We start from the raw sequence: 13,392 nt of genomic DNA, 5'->3' as shown, positions 1-13,392 counted from the left end.
AGTCAGGGAGGAGTTTAATGGTATTGAGTCTCAGGGGTTGGGTTTTGTGTGTGTGTGCATGCACATTCTGTGTACGTGTTGTGGGGAGTGTGTGTACACATCTGTATGAGTGGATGTGGAAGCCAGAGGTGGACAACTGGGTCTCTTCCTTAATCACTTTTATTTTTTGACACAAGGTCTGTCACTGAACCTGGTGCTCACTAGGCTAGCTGGCCAGCAGGATCTAGCAACCTTCCTGTTTCTGCCCTCCCAATGCTGTGATCACATATAGGCATACAGGCTTTTACGTGGGGGCTGAAGTGGAACTCAGGTCTTCAAACTTGCATGCAAATACTTTACTGAGTTCTCTCCCCAGGCTGTTTACATTTTGAAGATTAAAATCTTCTTAGGATTGATTGTACAATCATGTGAATATACTTAACACTAGTAAATTTAATGGTTAAGACAGGAATTGTAAAAATATTTATTACTTTATGCATATAGGTGTTTTGCTTGCATGTGTGTATATGTGTACCATGTGTTCTTGGTGTTTTTAGAGGCCAGAAGAGGCATCAGATTATCTAGAACTGGAGTTACAGATGTTTGTAAACTGCTATGTGGATACTCAGAATCAAACCCAGGACCCCCAGTACTCTTGATTACTGATCCATCTATCAGGACCCTGGTCTTTGGATTTTACCATTAAAACCTAGAAAGGAACATGAAGGAAGATGGCAACAAAAGGACTTAGAGCAAGAGATAGAAAGGAAATCCCACTGCCCCTTCATTGTGATGCAAGAAAGCCAGGGCTGGGTTAAGGATGGTGAACCTATCTGAGTGCACGCCTTTAATCCCAGCACTTGGGAGGCAGAGGCAGGCAGATTTCTAAGTTCAAGGCCAGCCTGGTCTACAGAGTGAGTTCCAGGTCAGCCTGGGCTACACAGAGAAACCCTGTCTCAAAAAAAAAAAAAAAAGTGAACCAGGAACCTAAAGAGAGATGCCACCTCAGGGTTTATTTCTCTTCGTGGGTTGCACGTCTGTGTGTGAAAGCATCAGGTTCTGTTGCAGCCAAGGCCTGAGAATGTTGCACCATTGCATTGCATGACCTGCACCCAGCTAAGATGCGGGAAAACGGCTTTCTTTGCCTTCAGAGGCAGAACACGTTGCAGGAAGCAAAGAGTTAACTTGAGGTGTATATGTTGTGTGTGTGGGGGGATATCTAAGGGGGGAGGGGATGTTTTCAAGAAGACTAAGGACCAAAGATAGAAATGACTATCAACTGGTATTACAACAGCTGTTGCTAATGTATGTGTCTGATCTGAAACAGTAATGCGCAGCTGACTGTACAAGAATTTGCTCCCAGGACTAGTGAGGCAGACGCAGGTGGATCTCTGAGTCTGAGGCCAGCCTGATCTACAATGTGAGTTCCTGGACAGCCAAGGTTACACAGTGAAATCCTTTCTTAAAAGGCAATAAATGAAAACAAACAAACAAAGAGTTCTTTCTGCTCTTCTGCTGGACTGGCATTGGTTCCCAGCACCCAAACTGGGCAGCTTACAACCCCCCAAAACTCTAGATCCAGGGCCCTTGATGCCTTCTGCTGGCCTCTGGGGACACCAACATATTTGGCATACACTCACACAGTCTCTCTCTCTCTCTCTCTCTCTCTCTCTCTCTCTCTCTCTCCTCTCTCTCTCTCTCTCTCACACACACACACATTAAAATTTTTTTAAAAATTTATTTTAAGAAGAATGTGTAGGGCTCTTTGATCTCAGTGGCAGAAGCAAGATGATGAACGGAGTGTTATCCTTTAAGATGACGTCATCCCAATAAGAAGCAGTCAGTGTGCTGTCACTGTGGCTTTAAGGCCTACCACTTTCAGAAGTCGACCTGTGACAAATGTGGCTACCCTGCCAAGCACAAAAGAAAGTATACCTGAAGTGCCAAGGCTAAGGGATGAAACACTACTAGGCAGTGAGACACCTAAAGATTGTCTACTCAAGACTCAGATAGGGATTCTATGAAGGAGCAGCACCTAAACCCAAGGGGGCAACTGCTGCAGCCTCCAGTTCATTAGGGGGTTGCAGTCATAAAAAATATATTCTGTTTCAAAGAAGGAAGAGGAGGAGGAGGGTGGGGAGGGGGAGAAAGAGAGGGAGGAAGAAAAAGACAAGAGGAGGAGGAAGAAAGAGACTGGGGTCAGGGAGACTAAGTTGAAATTCTAGAAAGCGCTTGGTCAGATTGTAACAGGTACTTATTACTTCAAACCCAGTCGTATAGCTAAGCAAACCCTTGTAAATGTGGGCAGCAATTACGTCACAGCTATGCAATGATAAAAATTAACAATGATACGGTGAAAACAGATAACTGGCTTTTAAATTAAACCAGATTTTAAAATGTAAAAACAAGCAAACAAAATCAGATGACTTAAAGCTTATTTAAAAATCCTTAAGAAAACACTTTGAATTTAAACATTAATATTTTAGTCTTAAGAAGCTATACATATATGTATGTAATAGCAATTAATGAAAACAGAAGCCATGAATTTGAAAGAGAAGGAGGAGGAGCATATGGAGGGTTTGGGGGGTGGGAAGGAAGGGGAAATGATGTAATTATAACCTCAAAAAATAGAAATACTTTTCTTTAAATTAAGGAGCTGGAAAGATGGCTCAGTGGTGAAGAGCACTGGCTGCTCTTTTAGAGGCTCCAGTTTGATTCCCAGCATCTACTTAGTGGCTTACAACCATCTGCCACTCCAATTTTACAGGATTCAACATCCTTTTCTGGCCTCTGCCAGAAAAACTCCACACTCATGGAGAATATGAAAACTGGGCACACGCATAAATAATTTAAAAAATTAAATCAGGGTGTTGTAGTGAACACCTGTAATTCTAACACTCTGAGCCTGAAGCAGGAAGATTACAAGTTCAAGCTTTGAATTAATTAATTACTTAATTAAAAAGTAGAAAGAGTGTATTGATTGGGTGTATTGATTACTTAATCTATTTCTGTACCTTACTCATACTGGATGTGTAAAGATTTGTGTAGTTAAAAAAAATACAGCCAAGTTGGGAAGTAGAACAAACAGAATAATCACCACTGTGATTTATTAATTTACTGAATACATTATAAAATTGAAAATGAAGAAAATACAAATGAGTGGTTCACTGATTTTGAAGATTTCATCATGACAAAAACGTATTTTCCAATATGACTATACTTACAGTTTAACTTATTATTAGTGTGTCCAAAGTAGAGACAATATAAATAAAACTCCATAGTGGCCCTCATGCGTCCTCTTGTCTCAGCCTTCCAAGTGTCTGGGACTAATCACATTAGCCACTGCATCTGGTTTCAGAAAGCATTTGCATGCTCAATTTAAAATAAATCCAAATGCTGGAGAAAATGTTTTTGATGCCAAGTATGGTCAACACAGAAGTAAATTATTATTCACGAGATAGAAGTTGGCTTAATTCTAGGAAATTCTATTCATTTCCCTTTAATAGTATACTGTTTGATGTATAGCACACACACACACACACACACACACACACACACACACACACGGGGCAGAGGGTGAGAAACATGGAAGATTTCATGTTATCAATAACATCTAAAGGACATTAGTGTGTACACTGGTTATTACTACCACAAACCTCATGTTTATCAATTAAAAGAATGCATTGCATTGACCTCAAAACTCAAAACTAGAACACTTGTACAAAGGCTTAAGTGTGCAGGATAGAATATTTCTGTATGGATGATAAGGTAACCACAGTTCAGGTACTGAAGAAGTCAACCCGTTGGGTTTATCTGGGCTCTAACAGTGCACTTAACAAAAGGCTGAAGTAGTTTCCACTTTAGTAATTTAATGTAAATTGTGTAATAAGTTATAGGGTTACTTTTCCAGGCTCCTGAAATTACTTTCTGAGCTCTATTTTATGAAAACAAAACCAAACAAACAAACAAACAAACACCCCATATGATTTCTTCCAGAAGAAAAATGGGAGAATTTTAGGTTGCATTTGCTTTGATGTCTTTTTTATGTTCCATTTTGTTATTTATTTGTCTGTGTGGGTGCTCCCCTGCCACGTCATGGATGTGGCACTAAGAGCACAATTTGTGAAAGTCATTGATTGCCTTTCCTACCACATAGGTCCTCGAGAGTGACCTCAGGAAATCAGGCTTAGCAGCAAGGGCCTTAACTTGTTAAATTATCTCACCTGTACCAATGTCTTTTTTTTTTTTTTTTTTTAAAAAAAAAAGTTTGGTTTTTGTTTTGGAAACAGGGACTCACATCATAGCCCAAGCTGCCCTGATACTTCCTATGTAGCCCATGGTGGTCTCAAACCCATGGTAATTCTCCTGGTTTGGCCTCCCAAATTCTGGGAGGACAGGTATCAGCAACCTTGATATCTTTTCATTTAAGTTTCCATCAACACAAGCATCCTTCTCAGACACAGAAACTGTTAGTAATCAGATGTAAGCTAAAGGCTTCAACATAATCAAGAATACAAATATGTAGGCTCACCAGCATGGAATGCAGTAACAGGTATGACCAGGTTCCTAGAATATTTGAGGTCACTAAAATAAGACTTTAATGGGACAGATTGTCTCATGTTGGTGTCATTTATTACATTTCAAAATCATCTTTAAAAAATTGAGCTTCGGGCTGGTGAGATGGCTCAGTGGGTAAGAGCACCCGACTGCTTTTCCAAAGGTCCAGAGTTCAAATCCCAGCAACCACATGGTGGCTCACAACCATCTGTAACAAGATCTGACGCCCTCTTCTGGAGTGTCTGAAGACAGCTACAGTGTACTTACATATAATAATAAATAAAAATCTTTAAAAAAAAAATTGAGCTTCTCGGGCTGGCGAGATGGCTCAGTGGTTAAGAGCACCCGACTGCTCTTCTGAAGGTCCGGAGTTCAAATCCCAGCAACCACATGGTGGCTCACAACTCCCTCTTCTGGAGTGTCTGAGGATAAAAAAAAAAAAAAATTGAGCTTCTCAGCCAGCCATGGTGGTGATACACACCTTTAATTCCAGTGCTCAACAGGCAGAAGCAGGTGGACCTCTGAGTTCAAAGCCAGCCAAAGCTACACAGTGAGACCCTGTCTCAAAAACAAACAGCAAACAACAAAATAAGCTTCTCACATGTTAGGCAAGGGTTAAAATTCAGCAAACCCTAGAAGAGGTATGTGGCAGCTAAAAAGATGGCTCAGTGGTTAAGAGGGCGAGCTGCTTTATCAGAGGCCCAGAAGGCAGATTCCACCACCCATACTGGGCAGCTCACAAACACCTATAACTCCAGCTCCAAGGGATCCAATGCTCACTTCTGGCCCCTGCAGGCATCCGTATATATACACACTTACACACAGAGACACACATATGCATAATTTCTTTCATCTAGAAGAGATATGTGACCTCCCATAAGAAAAGCAACACATTTTGATTAGTCACAAATTCTAGACTGCGCAGATCAGTCAGCAAATAAAATGCTTCTAAATGGCAAAGGCCCAACTGCTTGGCAAGATTTACTACACTCGCCCCACTCCAGAAAGTGTAGCAAGGAGGCAGTGAGAAACCCGGCCGTGCACATTGCAAGGATTACTCAAGCAAGTGTTCAGAACGTATAGTCCTTGAAAGTCATCACTTGTCAAGATAAAGCTGTGTAACGGAAAACTTCAGAAGCAGTAAACCCAGCTGTTTGGAAGATTTGTTTCTTCAGCCAGGTCCGTTTGTTCTGCCCCTGAACTACTCTGAACAGGAGCAGGTAGACAGGCAAGGTGCTTCATGTATAGAATTTGTCAGTGATGTGACACCTGCAATATTTGTACCCAAAGGGGAGGCAGAAGTTGCTCCTCATACTCAGGCTGATGCCAGTGTGGCCGAGTAGAGCGTTCCCGCACAGAGGTTTCTGCTGAGCAGCCACCTGCTGAGCTCTGATGGGGGATGCAGGACTATGTGTCTCCGGACATAGACCAATCCCTGAATAAGATTTCAGGATGTACCATATCCTCCTGAACTCTGGGGCCTTTGAACATGCCCTCCCCCCTGCCTGAGGTGGATGCTCCCTCTCCCGTTCTCTGCCTAGCTCATTTGGCCCTCCCCGCATAGGTCCCCTCAAGGCCCATCCTAGACTTTTCCTTCAGAAACACCACTCACACCAAATAATGGCCCCTTGTTTCTTTTCCTGCCTGTTCTCTTGTAACCTGGGGGCTCCATGGGACCAGGTCTGCCAGGCATCTGTATCCTGAATATGGAGGAACTTAGAACACATTGCTTGGATGGCTGGATGAACTACAGCTCGTTCTGTTTGCATCTCAGCTCACTCATGTGCTCATGGGTGAATCATTCTTGGGACTGTCACATGCATGTGGGCTGAGCAGGGTTTAGAATATGGCCAACAATGGCCTTGATGCCTGACAGAGCTACCCAAGGAGAAGAGATTTTTGAACATGTTCTGTATGCAGCTGGACCATCAGAAAAGCCTATCAGGAAAGTCTGAGATGAAAAAGGGGGACATGAGTGGGAAGAGAAAAGGAACTTAGAAATGTCTCTCCAAGGCAATGAGGGGCTGATAATATCTTGCCCCAAGATCAGGAATCAGAGGCAAAGGTCTGAAAATCTGAAAGGAGGAAGGAATATTTATTGAGACCAAACAGAACCCTGATGCCACCAAAGCTCCCAGTTATTGTAGACAGGAAATCAAGAGAGGCTGTGAAGGAATTAGTAGGGTGTCAATAACGTCTTTATCCACTGAGTTCCATTCTCCCCTAAATGAGTTTAAGATAGACTCTTTCTCATAACAAAGCAATGACTGATCGTGGATAAGATAGACAGGGAACAAGTCTATTTTATCAGAGGGGGAGGAGAGTTATCAGACATCAAGAGGGATGTAGGCAGATACCCTGGGATAATCTAAGATGCAAAGGCAAGAAAGACAACAAGAACTGATTCAAGAAGTCAGTGTGGCCTATGTAGCAGGGAGGCTTGCCAGACAGAATACAGCTGTTTGTTAGAAAGCTCCACACCACTTTCATTTTCAAGAAACAGCGATCTCACTATCAGGAAACAGTGCAGCTAAGACTATTTTAAAGATCTCTGTGATCCACAGCACACAGCTAAGTTTCTTACTATAGCTCACAATACATGTCATACCAGCCTCATGTCTTATGGTGATTAGTCAGGCCATTCTGGGAAAGGAATGAGTGGATCCAGAGGACTCTAGAAAAGGAGAGCGATCCCAGCTTGCTTCTTTGTGCACCTGTAAATTCTACGTAGCAAAGCAGCAATGACCATCCTCCAGGAGGAAGGCAACAGGCGCACACGCACCCTCCTCGGCTTCTGCCCTTTCTGTCTCTTCTGGTCTGCGCTCCCCAGAACCCTCTCCTTCCTGAGTCTGAATTGGAATGGCTGAGCTCTTTCTTGAGACGTACAATTCCAGACTTCCCTGACCTAGGCTGGCCCAGTCATAAGCCCTGGCTGAGGACTAACTCCAGGAATGGGCCCACCCGTCCTCTACACAGGAGCCACTCTGTGGTTTGTCAGACAGGGAAGTTACCTCCTCGGCCCTCACTGGCAGCCGGCTTCACTTGGATCGGACGATTCATCTGAAAGACACGGGACCAACACACCCATTTAGCATGGCGGCCTGGCCCAAGGCCTCACTCTTCCTTCCCACTGAGCTCCTTGGGCTCTGAGCCCCAGGGCCCTTTGCACTCTGCACCCCTCCATTCCCACTAGGGCTATAGATTCTTTCTAAGATTCCTTCCTTAAACCCAGGTATTTAGAAGGTTCTGGAACCTGAAGAGCTAGGTGGCAGGGAGCTCAAGAGCAAACAGGGTGGATACAGTGGGCAAAGACACTCTTCTGTCTTAGACTCGGGGTGGCTCCACGCGGTGCCTGTTCCTCAGGCTCCTGGACTCACAGAAAGGCTTTGAGTAAGAGGAACTGGGTGGGAGGGTGTAATTGCTATCACACATTTGTGGTTATGGCTAAAACTGAGAATATAGCTGTGTGTTATTTAGATTAAACAGTCTGGGACTCAGACATAGTGCTATATACCCCTAACGCTGCCATTTCCTGGTTGTATGATTTTAAGTAAGCCACTGTCTCTCAGATTCAGTTTACTAATCAGGGAAGACATTTCCTGTGCCTGTGGCCTGACAAGTCTCTGCACTCCCCCTTCCATCCCTCCTGGCGCCCCTTTCCCTGACGGCTAGGGTTCTCTAGGCGCCATCTTCTTCCTGCTCATCCCTCTCTTCCAATTTTTCTTGGACCGCCTCACCCACACCCACAGCCTCAGCCTCAGCAGCTATCCAGGGATGACTCAGACCTCTATGTCTCCAGCCCACATTCTCTCCTGAGCCTCAGACCCATGTTCCCAGCTGCTCGCTGGGCATCATGGTTTGAAAGGCCCACTGTCACTTCTCCCTCGACACAGCAGAACCCCAGCTCCTCTCTCACCCAAACTCAACCCTCCACCCCTCAGGTTATAAGTCTAGAAAGCAACTTAACTTTTCCCTCCAACCCTTCCCTCCTCCATCCGGCTTCACCTTTTAATTCCCTGATCAGACGTGGTTAGAAATCACCTGGGAACCATATTAGATTCTTAAAGTGGGGGACTGTATAAACCTGAAAAAGCTCCTAGGTGATTTAATATATACCCCCACCTTCCCATCCCCCAACCACCCTAAGTGAATTCATGATTGAATCCCCATCTCACCTTCCTCTCTCATAGGTGTTGTGGGGATCACATGAGGTAATGGGGGTGCAGAAGGTCTTAGTAAACTGCCAAGAGCTGGGTGCGTGGGATGTGAGGGATTGATGTTGGGGGCAGACAGCTGAGTGCCGGGAGGAAGGGACAGCGGCCTTCCTGTTCCTGGAGGAAGGGGTAACTGATGCCCATCTGGCCTGAGAAGGTGATGATCTGACCCCCTCCCCTCAGGAAACGTACTGCTTCTGCACCAATCAGGGGCCACTCCATCCCTTCCAATGTGCTCGTTGCCGAGACAACAGGCAGCTTCCTGTTACCATAGCCACAAGTGCTACCCAGTAACCATGGTAACACCCTGGCAGTCACAGCTGAGCAATTTCTTTGGATCAAATTTTGGGGTGGGAGGGGCGAGGAAGACTCATTTAAAAAAAAAAAGAAAGAAAGAAAGAAAAAGAAAGGAAAACAGTCCAAGCCTGAACCATTGTAATCCTCCCTCCCACCCGAGGCTCTGACACACCCACCCTCTCTGGTAGTGGAGCACCTGCAGTGTACCAGGCTGTGGGTGGGGGCCGAGACACCGACAGGACTCAGGTTGTAGTCTAGAGGGGATGACAGATCAATCCAAGCAGATCAGGGCGAGCTGGACAGGTCTGGACTGGCCTGGACCAGGGACCAGGAGGACAGGACCAGTCCCTAGGCATGGCCACCTGTGAGTGTGGAGGAGAAACCAAGAGACAGAGCTATGGAGAGTAGAGACATGGGAGAGATGAAGAAACACAGCAAGACAGAAATTATGGGAGAAAGTAAGAGACAGACCTAGAAAAGGGCAAAGAAAGAGAGTTACTGGTGAGAATGGGTAGGAAAGGAAGGGAGAGAAAGCAGGTTGGGGAAGCAAGGAGAGCCTGATAGGAGGAAGGAGAGGGACAGAAGCCCGGACTTGGGGATCACTGGGAGTGAGCAAAACCATCATTATTTTATTAGTTCTTAAATAGAACCTGAGAATTTTTCTCTGGAGCCTAGAGTGACGAGCACACGTGACAGCAGTGGTTTCCATGGTAGCTCCTGGCTGGGTTTCCTGGGAGATGGTACTCATTGGTGCTCTGGGGGGACGCTCCTTTTCCTCCTCCCAACCACCTGACCTTTTGATGGAGAGTGTGTATTAGATGGTACATATGAATTCCTACGTGAGCTCACCAGGGTCTAATCCTCAGAGGCTCAAGGCTTATGCCTTCTCCCAGTCAGGCATGCTACCAATATTTTTTGAGCTCTGTAATGAGCCTCAGTGATGCTTAGATGGAGACTCCCTTCATAGGCTCACCGAAAAGATACGGGCCCCATTTCTGAGAGTCCATCTGGTGCCAAGCCTTCACCTGGGACTCTTTATACATGTATGAAGACATATACATATGTCTTCAAATCCCTCTAACCATTCCAGGAGATAGCACCACTGTCCCCATATTCTGAATGAGAAAACTGAGGCCCAGGGAGAGAAACACATTTTTCTAGGACAATAAGAGAGAGAATGAGAGCAAGTAGGAAAGCTCATTTGGTGGGTACTCTGTGGCTCACTCCAGGTCTGCCTAATGGTAAAGTCTGTGATTTTTGCATCCTACTGTGCAACTCCATGATTATTTATTTATTTATGGTTTTGATTTTAAGATAGAGGTTCATTATGTAGACTGTCCTTAGAACTTGCCAATAGCCTAAGCTAGCCTCAAATTCATGATACTCCTCCTGCCTTAGCCTACTGACTGATGGGTGATAGGAATCATCATGCCAGCTAACGTCCACTGTGTGTGCTTGTCCATGTGTGTGTGTGTGTGTGTGTGTGTGAAGGTCAGAGTTGATTTATTTGTATTTTATGTGTATAGGTGTTTTGTCTACGTGTATATTTGTGCATCACGTGTATGCATGGTGTACACAGAGACTGGAAGAGGGCACCAGATCTCTTGGAACTGTGTCACAGATGGTTGTAAACTTCCATGCTGGTGCTGGGAATTGAATCTGGGTACTCTGGAAGAACAGCAGTGCCTTTAACAAGGGCTCCCTCTATTTTTTTTTCAGATCCTGTCTCTTATTGAATCTGGAATTCTCTGATTCAACTAGAACAGCTGACCAGCAAACCAAGGGATTTTCCTGTCACCATGGGATTACAGGAATGGGTCATTGCTGTTGGCTTTGTATGTGGGGTCTTCTGGGGAATCAAACTCATGTCCCCATGTCTGCACAGCAAGTAGCTTACTGACTGAACCACTCTCCGGCACTCAACTCCATTTTTAAGACATGAATGCAAATGAGACACTGAGGTACCAAGACCTTCGTCTTGACAAGGCAAGACGAAGCTATGAGCCAGGCTGGCTGCAGCTCAAGAGGCTGACACAGGAAACAATCCACTAAGATACTGTTTGACCTGGGCCTTATGATCAGAGTAGGTAGAATTAGTGGGAGAGGCAAGGCTGGCAGCGGAGTATTCTAGACACCTAGAGTAGAGACAGGGAGCGTTGAGCCTGAGGGAGCAAGGGCTCCAGCTCCTGAAGGAGAAGCTGCTTGTGAGACAGATGTGAACTTAAATCCTAGTTACATCACTGGAAGCTTCTCTAAGCTCTTTGAGTCTCAGAATCTCCGCTCATAAGAGGGGTGTGAGGGGAAATTATGGTGAAAATTGCAGTAGCCAGATCTTAGTAGGTATACCAGATATGGCAGGTTTTGTTCATCTTTTTGTGTGCCTCTTGTCTTTTTGGCTTTTATAATTTGGGGGAGGGTGTTTTGTTTTCATTTTGTTTTGGTGAAAGGAGGTGAAACTGAAAGGCAGGACGGGGCCAGATCAGGACAGGCTGTTTAAAATGCATGTCACAGATTTTGATTTGGATATATTTCACATGCTAGGAGGATCCAGGAAGGGATTTTAAAAGGAGGAGGGGGTGTGACCCGGTCTGTTTAGTCTTTGAAAGCATCTCATAAGTTGTCATGGTGCAGAGAGAAGATTGGGGTTAAAGAAACAGGAAAGTCAGTGGTGCAGGTGGAAGGTGAGAGAGACTGGGGCCATTGTAGAAGGAAACGGACAGACCCAAAAGATGTTCAGGACAAATGAGCTAACTACAGTTCTCTTGAGGGTGAGGCCGAGGGAAGAGAGGACATGGGGGCTGACTCTCAGGTTTCTGGCTTAGCGGTTGGGAGACTACTGCTTCCCAGACTCTGAGCCTCAGCCCCAGGAGACAGGGATGATTGGGAACGTCTGAGGTTTAGGCATGCTACTCATGCTGGAGGGGAAAGCTGCTCATGAGAGCTACTGGGCAGCCTGGCTTCAAACTTGCCATGGGGGATTCAGGTGAGCCCTGGCCTTGGCTGATCACCTGCTTCCTGAAGAGCTTTCCAAGCCCTCGTCTGTCAGGGCCACGAAGGGGAAATCAGCCTCGGAAAAAGGGGAGAGAAAAGAACAATCTACTCCAGGAAGCAGGGGAAGGAAGCTCAGAGGTAACCGACCTGCACAAGGCCCTGATCTGTTGACCCAGTCGGCAAAAAGGAGGCAAGATCTATTGCACTTCTATGATAGACTTAGAAAACACCCGCCTTAGGGCTATTGGTTGCTCTGGGCTGATTCTGTACTGCACCCAGCAGTACACTGGAAGGGGGTTTATCAGAATTTCTCATCAGTAATGACCGTTGCTGAGGGGTCCGAGGTGCATCATCATTTTCAGCACTCAGTTCTACCACACGTCTAACCCAGCTCACTCTCAGATCCCACGAGCCCCTAGAGTTCATATGCATGTCATGAGCTCATCCCTTCCCTCTCCACGCCTGCATCAACCCAGCTTCAGGGCAGCATGCTTCACCATTCGCCTCTACAGAAGCGAATGTCCTATCTTGCCTCCCCTCTTCAGCCCAGTCTTCACACTGTAGCCAGAGCAATCTTTAAAGCTTCATCTCTAACTCTTCTTAAATCCACCCATAACTGACTGTCAGAACTTGTGTGACCCATTTCCTCTGGCCCCAGCATGCACAGGGCTCTCCACTCACACACAGCCACAGCCATCTTTGCAGGCGCTGGTGGGGAGTGGGGGGGGGGGGAGAGACATCTTCCCGTCTGTTCTCACATTATCCTCAGAATTTCTGAAGTGATCTTTGGCTGAAGTGAGGACATGGACAGGGAGATAGACCAACCTCCTAATCCCAAAAGTGGGGATGAAGTTGGCCTCTTTCTCCTCACGATTCTAGAACTAGGGTGGGGCTCAAAGAAACAGCGTGCAGTAGCGTCATCAGGAAAAGTCTTCAGGACTTGGGAGCCAGGTGGGACAGATAGCTGCAGTTCGAAGCAAGTCCTGAGTAGGGAGCCAAGCTTCAGTGGACGGCAGAGACTGGCAATGTTGGTAAACGGGGGTGGGGGAGGATCTGAGAGGAGATTTTGCTCCAGAACAATCTGTGCTATTTCCCGTGAACACTTGGGGTTTCTTTTTGTGGATTCGCTCAGCTTTTACAGACTTCCCTTCACAGTCCCGCCAGAGTCCAGCAAACTGCACAAAGAAGTCTTATCCCTGTTTCTCCAGCAGGTGGCAGCTATGCCCGGGACTCAGTACCTGCAGAAAGCTAGGCGCCTGCCTGCCTGTTCCACTCTGGCGGTCGCTGCTGCCCCTGGCAAGCGCAGAGGAGAAATTGATGGCATGGATGTTGCCGGGGCTAGCCAACAGTGCCA

At 45.9% G+C, this 13,392-nt stretch overlaps 1 protein-coding gene across 12 annotated transcripts in view; it reads right to left on the bottom strand.

The window, feature by feature from the left end:
* Positions 1-13,392, bottom strand: part of Celf6 (CUGBP, Elav-like family member 6) — a 30,747-nt gene that overhangs the window by 10,803 nt on the left and 6,552 nt on the right. For 5 of the 12 annotated variants that reach the window (XM_006511542.3, XM_006511540.3, XM_006511541.3 and 2 more), the window contains one exon: positions 7,548-7,596. In XM_006511542.3, the coding sequence (XP_006511605.1) occupies positions 7,548-7,596 (49 nt within the window). Of the gene's footprint in view, positions 1-7,547; positions 7,597-8,711; positions 8,944-9,223; positions 9,410-13,392 lie in introns of those variants that run through there. The other 7 variants (XM_011242834.2, NM_001361099.1, NM_001311092.2 and 4 more) reach the window with 4 other exon arrangements.

This window comes from Mus musculus, chromosome 9 (genome assembly GCF_000001635.26).
Source record: "Mus musculus strain C57BL/6J chromosome 9, GRCm38.p6 C57BL/6J".
In the NCBI taxonomy this organism is placed as follows: Eukaryota; Metazoa; Chordata; class Mammalia; order Rodentia; family Muridae; genus Mus; species Mus musculus.
Note: the sequence above shows the minus strand (reverse complement) of the source record. Positions and strands in the feature narration are given on the sequence as shown.